General features: G+C 40.6%; 1 protein-coding gene across 1 annotated transcript; it reads left to right on the forward strand.

Moving 5' to 3' along the window:
* Positions 1 to 1,030: 1,030 nt before the first annotated feature.
* bloc1s2 (biogenesis of lysosomal organelles complex-1, subunit 2) lies at positions 1,031 to 10,022 on the forward strand. The gene is made up of 5 exons (XM_051654582.1): positions 1,031 to 1,239; positions 1,587 to 1,703; positions 8,167 to 8,286; positions 8,588 to 8,692; positions 9,222 to 10,022. Exons 1-5 carry the CDS (start codon positions 1,074 to 1,076, stop codon positions 9,251 to 9,253), a joined length of 540 nt encoding a protein of 179 aa, XP_051510542.1. The 5' UTR covers positions 1,031 to 1,073; the 3' UTR covers positions 9,254 to 10,022.
* The last annotated feature ends 2,131 nt before the right edge of the window (positions 10,023 to 12,153 follow it).

The following is a 12,153-nucleotide window of genomic DNA, read 5'->3' on the forward strand; positions in this document are numbered from 1 at the left end:
AATATGGTTCACTGTGTACTGAATAATGTGATTCAAATATATTAAATTTCTCATTAAGGGAAAAAGTAAAGTTTCAAAAAGTGGATTACTTATTATTATTCTGAATCTGAATAGCTCTGATATCGTACTAGTAAGAAGTCTGAGTTGACACGGATTTAATAGTTTATTGTAATTTAGCACTTCAGTGAAAAAATAGTTATATATGTCTGCTTGAATAGTTTTCATTTGACCTTTCAAATGCATACCTCATGTCTTTAGTGACCCAGGACCTCATTCCTCCCCATGCACCTTATCCTTTTTTCGGAGTTATACAGACACTTCTTTAGTATTTCTCAACCTTTCTCTTCTAAATAGAGTAAAAAAGAATAAATACATTAAAAAATGTTTTTTTTAAAAAATTAAAAAAAAGAAGGAAAAAAAAAGCCAAAATAATATATATATATATATATATATATATATATATATATATATATATATATATATATATATATATATATAATATTTGCAAGTCAAAGCCCATACTTTTAAGAATATTTCTAAATATGGTGTATTATCCCCAATTTATGCATATGGATAACACATATGCTTGCACAAAAATATATAGGGCATGAATGAATACTGAGTTCAAGTCTTTTCATCAGTTATTCATTATTTTGAAAGGCATTAAACCGGAAACAGAATTGAAAATAGCTCATTGTTCTTTACTTCACTCTTTTTAATTCGCGTTGCCTCGCCCACCTCACACAGTCACACCCTTATCTCTGTATAAAATTATGTATTTTGACAAATAACTTATGAATTATTAACCTAATATCCCACATTTAAAATTCACATTTATTATTTAAGAATTTTATCAAAGATTTTAAGAGGAGCAACAAATCTGAGCATTTATTATTTATACATATATAAATGTTTCTTTAAAACACACTTCAGTGCATGAATAAATTGCCTGCTGTTTGTTTCGTTTTACCAGAATTAAAAATGATTCGGTTTTCAGTTCAATGCTTTGGAAAAAAGAGGAAATGAGCAGTCACGTGAAAGTGGTTCTGGTCATGTGATGACGTGCGGTGAAAATGGCTGCTACGAGGGAGGAGGATGCAGCGATGGAAAGCATCTCTAGAGCACCCGCTCCTCCGATCGACCTCAACCTCACAACTGAGCCCGATCACAGGAGAGATGCGAGAACCAACGACCGGACAGAGAGCCAAGCACCTGCCCCCAAAAGACCCAGCAACAACAGTGAGTTCCTCTTTGAATAAGTCCGTCTGTGTGGAAGTCACTGTTAACTGCAAGTTTATGTGTATGTGTAGTAATGCTCTCACTTTCCATTGCAGCTGAAGATCACGTCTTTTATTATTGACTTACGATCTGTATATGGGTTTGACTTTTTTTCTGTTCCCAAAGAGAAGGGTTTGTTTTGTGTAAAGTGTGTAGCTGGACTGTCATAGTGGCTTTTTCAAAATATGATGAGCTGCCTAGTTTGACAGCATTTTGGGCATTTGGGGATACTGCACATTCTGAATGTGCCTATGATGTCTAGGTAGGTTTTCAGTTGCACCCTCTAAAGTGTTTCCTGTCTGTAACAGATGACGGAGGAGTGGAGACTGCGGAAGAGGCCACTGAGCCTGCTGAACCAGACATTGATGAGCTCTGCAGAGACATGTTTGACAAGATGGCAGTTTTCTTACAGGGAGAACTCACTGGTAATATGAAGAGAATGTACAGTCATAAGCTGGCTTCTTCAACATTTTAAAAAATGGCTTTTAGTGTGTGCCTAAAATGTTTAGTAGGCTAACTCTTGTGAAAAAGCCTATAGTATAGCAACTCTTCTAACTAAGGTATTTTAGCAGAAAGTCATAAAATAGTCTGTTAGGTGAGTGAGGAGAACTGCTTTATTTTTCGCATAGTTATTAATGATTTCTAAACTTGTTCAGGTTTTTTGTTTTTATAAATACCACAGTTGCCTTATAAAAACCATACATTAATCTAACTATGGTAATGAGAAGCCATACACACATACACACACACACACACATATATATATATATATATAAGTTGAAGTCAGAAGTTCACTTACAACTTAGCAAAATATATTTAAACTCAGTTTTTTCACAATTCCTGACATTTAATTGTAGAAAACATTCCCTGTCTTAGGTCAGTTAGGATCACTACTTTATTTTAAGAATGTGAAATGTCAGAATAATAGTAGAGAGAATGATATTTTTCAGCTTTTATTTCCTTCACCACATTCCCAGTGGGTCAGAAGTTTACATACACTTTGTTAGTATTTGGTACCGTTGCCTTTAAATTGTTTAACTTGGGTCAAACATTTTGGGTAGCCTTCCACAAGCTTCTCACAATAAGTTGCTGGAATTTTGTCCCATTCCTCCAGACAGAACCGGTGTAACTGAGTCAGGTTTGTAGGCCTCCTTGCTTGCACATGCTTTTTCAGTTCTGCCCACAATTTAATTTTTATCAGATTGAGGTCAGGGCTTTTGTGATGGCCACTCCAATACCTTGACTTTGTTGTCCTTAAGCCATTTTGCCACAACTTTGGAGGTATGCTAGGGGTCACTGTCCATTTGGAAGACCCATTTGCGACCGAGCTTTAACTTCATGACTGATGTCTTGAGATGTTTCTTTCCTCATGATGCCATCTATTTTGTGAAGTGCACCAGTCCCTCCTGCAGCAAAGCACCCCTACAACATGATGCTGCAACCCCCATGCTTTACGTTTGGGATGGTGTTCTTCGGCTTGCAAGCCTCACCCTTTTTCCTCCAAACATAACTGTGGCAGCGGGGGCGTGGTCAAGCATCTCTCCGGAGAGAGAGAAAGCGGTAAGGGCGCTTACACCTGAGCTAAATTATGTCTAACACCTGTCTCTAATATCAGTGAGCACGGGGAGAGCAGCATAAAAGGAGCCACACCACCAGTAGAGAAAGAGAGAGAGACCAGCATAAGTAAAGCGATTCCACCACGAAAGTTATTGTGAAGTTGTGTGTATGTGAAGTCAATAAGTGTTCCTGCAAAGCTGTAAAACTTTAAAACTGGATAAATTAAAGCACCCACCTGAACTGGGAAACCTCGCTTCTCGCCTCCTCCTTTACCTCGAATCCCCTTACACTGGTGCCGAAACCCGGGAATTAAGTTTGGTTGAAGATGGATGGAAGTCGCACCGTAGAGTCCTCCCAGTTGGCGGAGATCCTCCATGCCCTCGCTGGCCTACATCGGAGCCACCAGCAAACACTGCTTGAGCTCCGACAAGATCAAGATCGCTGGTTTGTCGAGCTCCTACGCGCTCAAGCCGAGGACCGGCAGGCGATCCGGAGCCTCCTCAGCCAGGGGGCGTCCCCAGCCGCGACCCTGGACACTCACACGCCGTTACCCCCGCCCGTGTTACAAAAAATGGGGACGGTGGACGACCCTGAGGCCTTCCTGGATTTGTTTGAACGGACTGCCGAGATCTGAGGCTGGCCGCTCGGCCAATGGGCGGCCCGACTTATCCCGCTGTTGTCCGGGGAAGCCCAGCTCGCGGCTCAACAACTGCCAGCGACGAGTCTCCTGGCTTACGGAGACTTAAAGAAAGCCATCCTGCAACGGGTTGGTCGGAGTCCTGAAGAAAGTCGTCATCTCTTCCGGAGCCTGAAGTTGGAGAGCTCTGACCGCCCGTTTGCATTCGCCCAACGGCTCCGCGATGCCTGCCGAAGATGGTTGCTAGCGGGGGACCGCGACGTCGACGGGATCATCGACCAGGTGGTACTGGAACAATTAATACATCGTCTGCCAAAAGGGACGGCAGAGTGGGTCCAGTGCCACCGCCCGGCGTCGCTGGAGTAAGCCGTCCGGCTTGCGGAGGACCACATGGCAACGATCCCGAGGGCGGAAGAGCCCTCCTACACTCTTTCTCTTCCCTCTGTCTCATCCCCCTCCCCTCTCTTCTCTCGTTCTGCTCTCTCTCCAGGTCCTGTTCCTGCCCCATGCAGATGAAGACTTCAGCCCCTGAGACCAGTTCCCCTGGTGTGGGAGGCGACACCTTCCCCTATCCCGATGCCCCGCCACTCTCCCCCTCAAGGGGGGGCGCCCGCCGACGCAAGTGTGGGCGTAGCACCTGGACCAGCCTGCTGGAGGTGTGGAGACCCAGGCCACTTCCGGGATCAGTGCCCTCTGATGGAGCTGGGGACGGTGGTGCGGGTCTCTGACCTCCCACAGGCTGTCCCCGACCGGGCTGGAGCGTACCGGATACCGGTAAGTGTCAAGGGGGGTACTCACCAAGCGTTGGTGGACACCGGGTGTAATAAAACCACTATCCACCAACGCTTGGTTCAACCCGAGGCATTGGGCACAACTAAAACGGTGAGGGTGAAATGTGTGCACGGGGATATTCATAAGTATCCGATGGTGACCCTGACGATTAAATTCCGGGGGAAAAAGCATAGAGTGGAGGCCGCGGTTAGTCCCCGCCTCACCCATCCACTGATTTTGGGGACTGATTGGACCGTTTTTAGAGTTTTATTAAAGGGAATTTGCGCGGATGGGTCCTGTATAAAGTTCCCCTGTCATACAGTCGGCGTTGTCGTTTTTGAGCTTGGAGCAAATTCTCCTGTGTTAGCTGTCCCAAAGTGTGGAGTTTTGCTCTAAGATCAAGAACGTATTGAATTTCATTTTTGCTGTTTGAAGGTCCCTCCTCCCAGGCCTCTCACAATACATCGCACCGCGTGGGCGTTGCCCATACAGCAGCTCGAATGGGGAGAAGGCAGTGGAGGCTTGCGGGACCTCTCGTACTGCAAATAACAGGGGGTCGAGCCATTTATCCCAATTTCTAGCATCATCGTGCACGAACTTACGAATCATGTTTTTGAGGGTTTTATTAAATCGTTCAACCAGGCCATCCGTTTGAGGATGGTACACGGTGGTGCGAATTGATTTAATACTCAACAACTCGTACGGTTCGCGTAGTGTCCGTGACATGAACGTTGTGCCCTGATCGGTGAGGATTTCTTTCGGAATCCCCACCCGGGAGATTATTTTGAAGAGTGCCTCCGCAACACTGCGTGCTGAGATGTTGCGAAGAGGCACTGCTTCCGGATATCGCGTTGCATAGTCCACTAGGACCAATACAAAGCGATGTCCGCGTGCTGACCATTCTAATGGCCCGACGAGGTCCATTCCAATTCTCTCAAAGGGGACCTCGATCAAGGGAAGAGGGCGCAATGGTGCTTTTGGGGTGGCCGGTGGGTTAACCAGCTGACATTCGCGGCATGCCGCACACCACCTGCGGACATCGCCGCCAATGCCCGGCCAATAGAAACGGGCTATTAGACGGTTCAGTGTTTTCCTTTCTCCTAAGTGACCCGCCATGGGATTATAATGAGCCACCTGGAATACCATTTCCCGACGGCTCCGTGGAATCAAAAGTTGGGTTGTATCCTCTTTAGTCTGAGCGTCCTGTGTCACTCTATACAACCGCTCATTTATAATCACAAAATAGGGGTATGAAAGGGCGATGTCCGGTTGTTGTCGTTGAGTCGTTGACCATCGATGATTCTCACTTGGTCGAAGGCGTGTTTGAGGGTTTTATCTCGCGACTGCTCCAAAGGGAAATCCCCCTCAGGGAATTCCCTGAGAAGGGGAGGGGCTGCAGCCTCTCCCCCTCTCTCGTCATTATGACGTGGAGCTGTCGAGGACGGCCCCGGCTCCGCCTCTCCTGCCAGAGCATCGCACATTGCACATCTCCCTAACTCAGCTAAGGGAATTTGCACTGGGAGATAAAGTGCTTGTATTGCTTCCCACATCGAGCTCTAAATTACTTGCCAAGTGGCAAGGACCCTTTGAGGTCACACGACGAGTGGGAGATCTCGATTATGAGGTTAAACGATAGAGGGGGCGCACGTCAAATTTACCACCTCAATCTCCTGAAATTGTGGAGGGAGGCGGTCCCTGTGACGTTGGCTATGATAGTTCGCGAGAAGGCGGAGCTCGGACCGGAGGTGAGTTAAATTAAAAACACCTGAGCTAAATTATGTCTAACACCTGTCTCTAATTTCAGTGAGCATGGGGAGAGTGGCATAAAAGGAGCCACACCGCCAGTAGAGAAAGAGAGAGAGACCAGCATAAGTAAAGCGATTCCACCACGAAAGTTATTGTGAAGTTGTGTGTATTTGAAGTCAATAAGTGTTCCTGCAATGCTGTAAAACTTTAAAACTGGATAAATTAAAGCACCCACCTGAACTGGGAAACCTCGCTTCTCGCCTCCTCCTTTACCTGGAATCCCCTTACAATAACGATGGTCATTATGGCCAAACAGTTCAATTTTTGTTTCATCAGTCTAGAGTAAATTTCTCCAAAAAGTACGATCTTTGTCCCCATGTGCACCCATGTAGTCTGTCTTTTTTTTTATGCCGGTTTTGGAGCAGTGGCTTCCTCCTTGCTCAGCAGCCTTTCAGGTTATGTCTATATAGGACTCGTTTTACTGTGGATATAGATGCTTGTCTACCTGCTTCCTCCAGCATCTTCACAAGGTCCTTTGTTCTGAGATTGATTTGCACTTTTTGCACCAAACTACGTTCATCTCTAGGAGACAGAATGCATCTCTTTCCTGAGCGGTATGATGGCTGCATGGTCCTATGGTGTTTATACTTGCGTACTATTGTTTGTATAGATGAACGTGGTACCTTCAGGCATTTGGAAATTGCTCCCAAGGATGAACCAGACATGTGGAGGTCTTGGCTAATTTCTTTTGAGTTTCCCATGATGTCAAGCAAAGAGGTACTGAGTTTGAAGGTAGGCCTTAAAATGCATCCACAGGTACACCTCCAGTTCAGTATACCTCCTGTCAGAAGCTAATTGGTTAATTGTCTAAAGGCTTGACATCATTTGCTGGAATTTTCCAAGCTGCTTAAAGGTACAGTTAACTTAGTGTATGTAAACTTCTGTCCCACTGGAATTGTGATATAGTCAATTAAAATGAAACAATCTGTCTGTAAACAATTGTTGGAAAAATGACTCGTGTCATGCACAAAGTAGATGTCCTAAACAACTTGCCAAAACTATAGTTTGCTAATATTAAATCTGTAGAGTGGTTAAAAAATTAGTTTTTTACCTCATTTGTATACTTCTGACTTCAACTGTATATATATATATATATATATATATGTATGTGTGTGTGTATATATATATATATATATATATATATATATATATATATATATATACACACAAGGTTTACTACAAATACCACAGTTTTACTACATACTATTGTTAAACTATTTCTTAATCTATACTTCAAATGTCAAATTCGATCTTAAAGGGATAGTTCACCCAAAAATTAAAATTCTCTCATCATTTACTCACCCTCATGCCATCCCAGTTGTGCATGATAAAAGTAATCCATAAGACTCCAGTGGTTAAATCCATGTCTTCAGAAGCGATATGATAGGTGTGGGTGAGAAACAGATCAATATTTAAGTCCAGTTTTACTATAAATTCTCCTCCCTGCTCAGTCAATCTCCACATTCATTTTCATATTCTTCTTCTAGTGTTTTTGTTAATTCACATTCTTCATGTATATCACCCCATACTGGGCAGGGAGAAGAATTTCTAGCAAAAAAAAAAAAAAAAGGACATAAATATTGACCTGTTTCTCACCCACACCTATCATATCGCTTCTGAACACATGGATTTAACCACTGGAGTCTTATGGATTACTTTTATGCTGACTTTATGTGCTTTTTGGAGCATCAATTTTTGGCACCCATTCATTTGCATTGTATGGACCTAAAGAGCTGAAATATTCTTCTAAAAATCTTCATTTGTGTTCTGCAGAAGAAAGAAAGTCATGCACATCTGAGATGGCATGAGGGTGAGTAACTGGTGAGAATTTAAATTTTTGGGTGAACTATCCCTTTAATTAAACTAATTACATTTCATTTTGACAGAAAATTTCATGACCACAATTGGAAATCTGTAATACATTTGTAAACTGTAGGTAGTTTGTAATGAAATAAAAGGTTGTATGTATGTATAAAATAGTCATGGGATAGCTTAGTTACTTGGATATTATGTAAAATCAATTAGTAATTTGTAGAATATTTACATGACTTTTAGAGTCCTTTGATGTGTATGTAATTGGTAAATTATATATATTTTTTTTTTTGCTGTTTACTCAGCCACCTGCGAGGACTATAAACTCCTGGAGAACATGAATAAACTCACAAGTCTGAAGTACATGGAGATGAAGGACATATCAATCAACATCAGCCGCAATCTGCAAGACCTCAATCAGAAATGTGAGTTCTCATTAACATGCTGTATACTCTCGCAGATGTGAAATTTGACTGTTTATATTCATTTGGCAAGTATGATATTTAAGTGACGTGTTTTGTAATATTGATTGTCACACCACACTGTTGTGCTTAAACTAAAGGAATCATATTTATTTTAAGCAGTACTTGCACTTCCAGTGATTTTCTGTGACTTGCTGATAGTGATAAAAAGTGTTTATATGCCAGCACATGCTAAAATGCAAAGCAAATGTGTAGCACTTTAAAGAGCATTTCCTTTAACGTCAGTTCTCATTTTTGGCTTTAGATGCCAGTTTGCAGCCCTACTTGGATCAAATTAACCAGATAGAGGAGCAGGTTACAGCTCTCGAACAGGCTGCGTATAAACTAGACACATACTCAAAGAAACTGGGTAAGTACAAAATGTGTCCTACTGTATATACAAGCACTTTGTGATTAAAACAAATGTGGAAAATGCTTTGTTTCTTCCTTACTGTTTTTACATGGACACCACACACCCTTCAAATGATTAAAGGGGAAGTTTGTAATTTTGTGATGTTAAAATATAAAAACATTAAAAAACATTATTTAGGCAGAAAGTACAATTACTTCACCTTGTAACTGATCACTGAACAATTGATGATTAAATTATTAAATGAACATTAGATGGCGCTATTAGACCAAATTAAATGTTTCTTTTCTGACGTCTGGTCAATCATCTGTATAAAAGAACACCCCTTTTATGACATTCATATAATAACACAGATGTCTGCTGAATTTTTCTCAGAGTATTGTTTTAGTTTCTACTGTAAATTTAAAACTGCAGTACACTTGAAGTACATCTGTATCTTCCTTTTTTGAAGTCATGGACAGATTGTTGTTTGTGCGGTGGCATATTTCCAGACAGATTTTGTGAAGGTTCTGTTTGTGTTCATTTACAGAGGCCAAGTTTAAGAAACTGGAGAAGCGGTGAAAAGTGGTTTGTGTATGCGTATGTATGGACGGGGAGGACCAAACACCCCTTCAAAGTAGTTCCTCGGAACGATATCAACACGCATGTTACACACTATGAGATTGTCATAGCCTCTGCATAGGTAATGGACAGTGCAGCAAGTATTGTTAAGTACTGATAATTCACATATTGTATGCTCATTTATTAATCAGAAATCAAGTTTTGGGTTAGTGAAATCCAAGCAAAATGCCAGAGGGCAGAAGTATACTGTAATGTTGGATATGCTTACAGGAATCATTTTGAAATATGGTCTTATAAAACTTTTAAACCAACTACTGGTTCCAGTTGAGATGTTTAAGGTCCACACTAATATGATTTTTATTAAAAACATGTTGATTTTGCTGTTTATGCCTCTCATACAAACTGGAACAGCATTTTCCTCCTTTGAAAACAGAGACTTTTGAAAACACTCTCAAGTAGTGCATACTTAGGAAACAGAGTTTTCAACCAAAAACTTAATAGTGTGTATGTGACCTAAAGATTTCAAGAGGTATGGCTACAGGTAAGCATGTACAGGATATTTAATAATGCTTGTTATATATGTTGATAAAAATAATTGACATATTATGTCTGTTAAATAGTGACTTAATGATTTTATTTTTTATTATTATTATTTGTTTGCATTTAGAAAAGCAAATGTTTCATTATAATTGTATTGCTGTCTAATTGTTTTAAAAAGCTCTACCTTAATTTTCAATTTGTGAACTTTTGGAATAAATATAAAAAAAGCAAAAAATTTAATGTGAAATGGACTTTCTTACATCTTTTTAAAAAGTTGTTGCAATCAAATACTGTATGCATTACACTTTGCAGAAAAGAAACATTGCATTCCTTACCTTCATTCCTTCATCACACATATAAGCATGAAATGTTGTGCATCCTTGATACCTAATAATCATAGCCATGACAGCTCATATTTAGATATTATTTATGATAATAAATTATTTATTTAGGTATTATTTGAATGACTGCACCAGTCATTTAAATGAGCAGATGCAGTCTGGGTTTAGCAGTCCATATGTTTTATCAGTTTATTATGAGTGTAGCATAACCTCATCACATAATTAATTAATTACTTTGTTGTATCCGGATAACGAAAATGCATTTGCATTTACACTTTATTTGAATGTGGTCCGAATCTGTCCCTGACCACCTGTGAATGTGGTTTCAGTGATCTGATCATGATCCGATTACAATGCGTCTTGAGTGCATTTACACCTGTTATTTAATATGGTCAAGTGCTATGCAATAGTGATCTGATCACTAAAAAATGCATGTTAATGCAAGGTGTAAATGGGGCCCACTGGTGTCACTTGGGATGCACATTGTGTTTATTTTTTTAATTTAATTTTTTTTAATTTTTTTATAAACCTTTCTTTACATATCCACCAGATGGCAGGCTAAGTCCATACTATTCCCATACCCTGACACAACCTTTAACCTTATTTTGACTATAAGCTACTCTGATAGATCAGAGCCATGTATGGTGAGGTGCTCATCCACAGAGATAGTGGCAGATGTATCATGTGTTGAGGCTCTGCTGTCAGGATACCTAAAATAATCAACATTAAGCCATTTAATGTACTTCATGAAAACGTGTATGGGTGGTGTAGTGGGCTAAATCACATAACTGGTAATCAGAAGGTTCAATCCCCACAGCCACCACCATTGTGTCCTTGAGCAAGGCACTTAACTCCAGGTTGCTCCAGGGGGATTGTCCCTGTAATAAGTGCACAGTAAGTCGCTTTGGATAAAAGCATCTGCAAATGCATAAATGTAAATGTAAAACAAAAACCGTTTTCAACCAAGGCATTATAAATCTGAGACATTCAAAGTCTAGCCTTTTAAAGTACAAAACAACCTGCCTATTATTGTGTAGGTCCCCTACACAATTGTACAGAGTGGTTATCTGAGTTACCGTAGACTTTATCAGTTCGAACCAGTCTGGCCATTCTCTGTTGACCTCTCTCATAAACAAGGCATTTCCGTCCACAGAACTGCCACTCACTGGATGTTTTTTGTTTTTGGCACCATTCAGAGTAAATTCTAGAGACTGTTGTACGTGAAAATCCCAGCAGATCAGCAGTTAAAGAAATACTCAAACCAGCCCGTCTGGCTGCTACAGTAACTCAGATAACAGCTCTGTACAATTGTGATGAGAAGAATATCATCTCTGAATGCTATTCTGAGATGCGGGTTGGCGCTGTTTTGGCAGCACGAGGGGGACCTACACAATATTAGGCAGGTGGTTTTAATGTTGTGGCTGGTGTTAGTTTTAGTTATTATTTTTTTATTATTATTTTTTTTCTTCCATAAAATGTGTATTTTGATATTTTTGGTTATTTTTAAAATGTGAAATCGTCTATAAGGATCTTGTATTTTTGGTTTATTCAGTAAACCATCAATACACTTCTATCTATAACAAAGCACAATTCTCTTTAATCAACACTTCCTCCAGTCCAGGATTCATGCTATTACCGCGCACTGATGAGAGATGCTCATTGGTGTGACACTCCACATCTGCTCTGCTCATTTCACCACTGCTTAAAGAGATGATTCACCCCAAAATAAAAAATAATCATTTTCAACCTCATGTTGTTCCAAACCCATATAACTTTCTCTTTTCTGTGGAATGCAAAGGAAGATGTTAGGAAGAATGCCTCAGTCACTTAAGTCACCAACTAACCCTTCAATATATTCTGTACAAAATGCTTAGTTTCAAATACAGAGCATGCTTTTCCACAAACATCTGGCACATATCTGCAATTACAGTAATATAAATTTTCGTGTTGGGCTAAGTTGCTCCATTTCCTTGCTTAAGTGTTTTAGTTCCTCTCTGTTCACCCCCTGAAATAGATTTA

The sequence above is a fragment of the Myxocyprinus asiaticus genome, chromosome 25 (genome assembly GCF_019703515.2).
Source record: "Myxocyprinus asiaticus isolate MX2 ecotype Aquarium Trade chromosome 25, UBuf_Myxa_2, whole genome shotgun sequence".
Taxonomy (NCBI): Eukaryota; Metazoa; Chordata; class Actinopteri; order Cypriniformes; family Catostomidae; genus Myxocyprinus; species Myxocyprinus asiaticus.

Coding starts and splice junctions, on each gene's coding strand:
- bloc1s2 (XM_051654582.1), top strand. CDS start 1,074: ATGGCTGCTACGAGGGAGGAGGATGCAGCGATGGAAAGCATCTCTAGA. Junction 1,704..8,166: donor CTTACAGGGAGAACTCACTG/GTAATATGAAGA, acceptor CTGTTTACTCAG/CCACCTGCGAGGACTATAAA. Junction 8,693..9,221: donor CACATACTCAAAGAAACTGG/GTAAGTACAAAA, acceptor GTTCATTTACAG/AGGCCAAGTTTAAGAAACTG.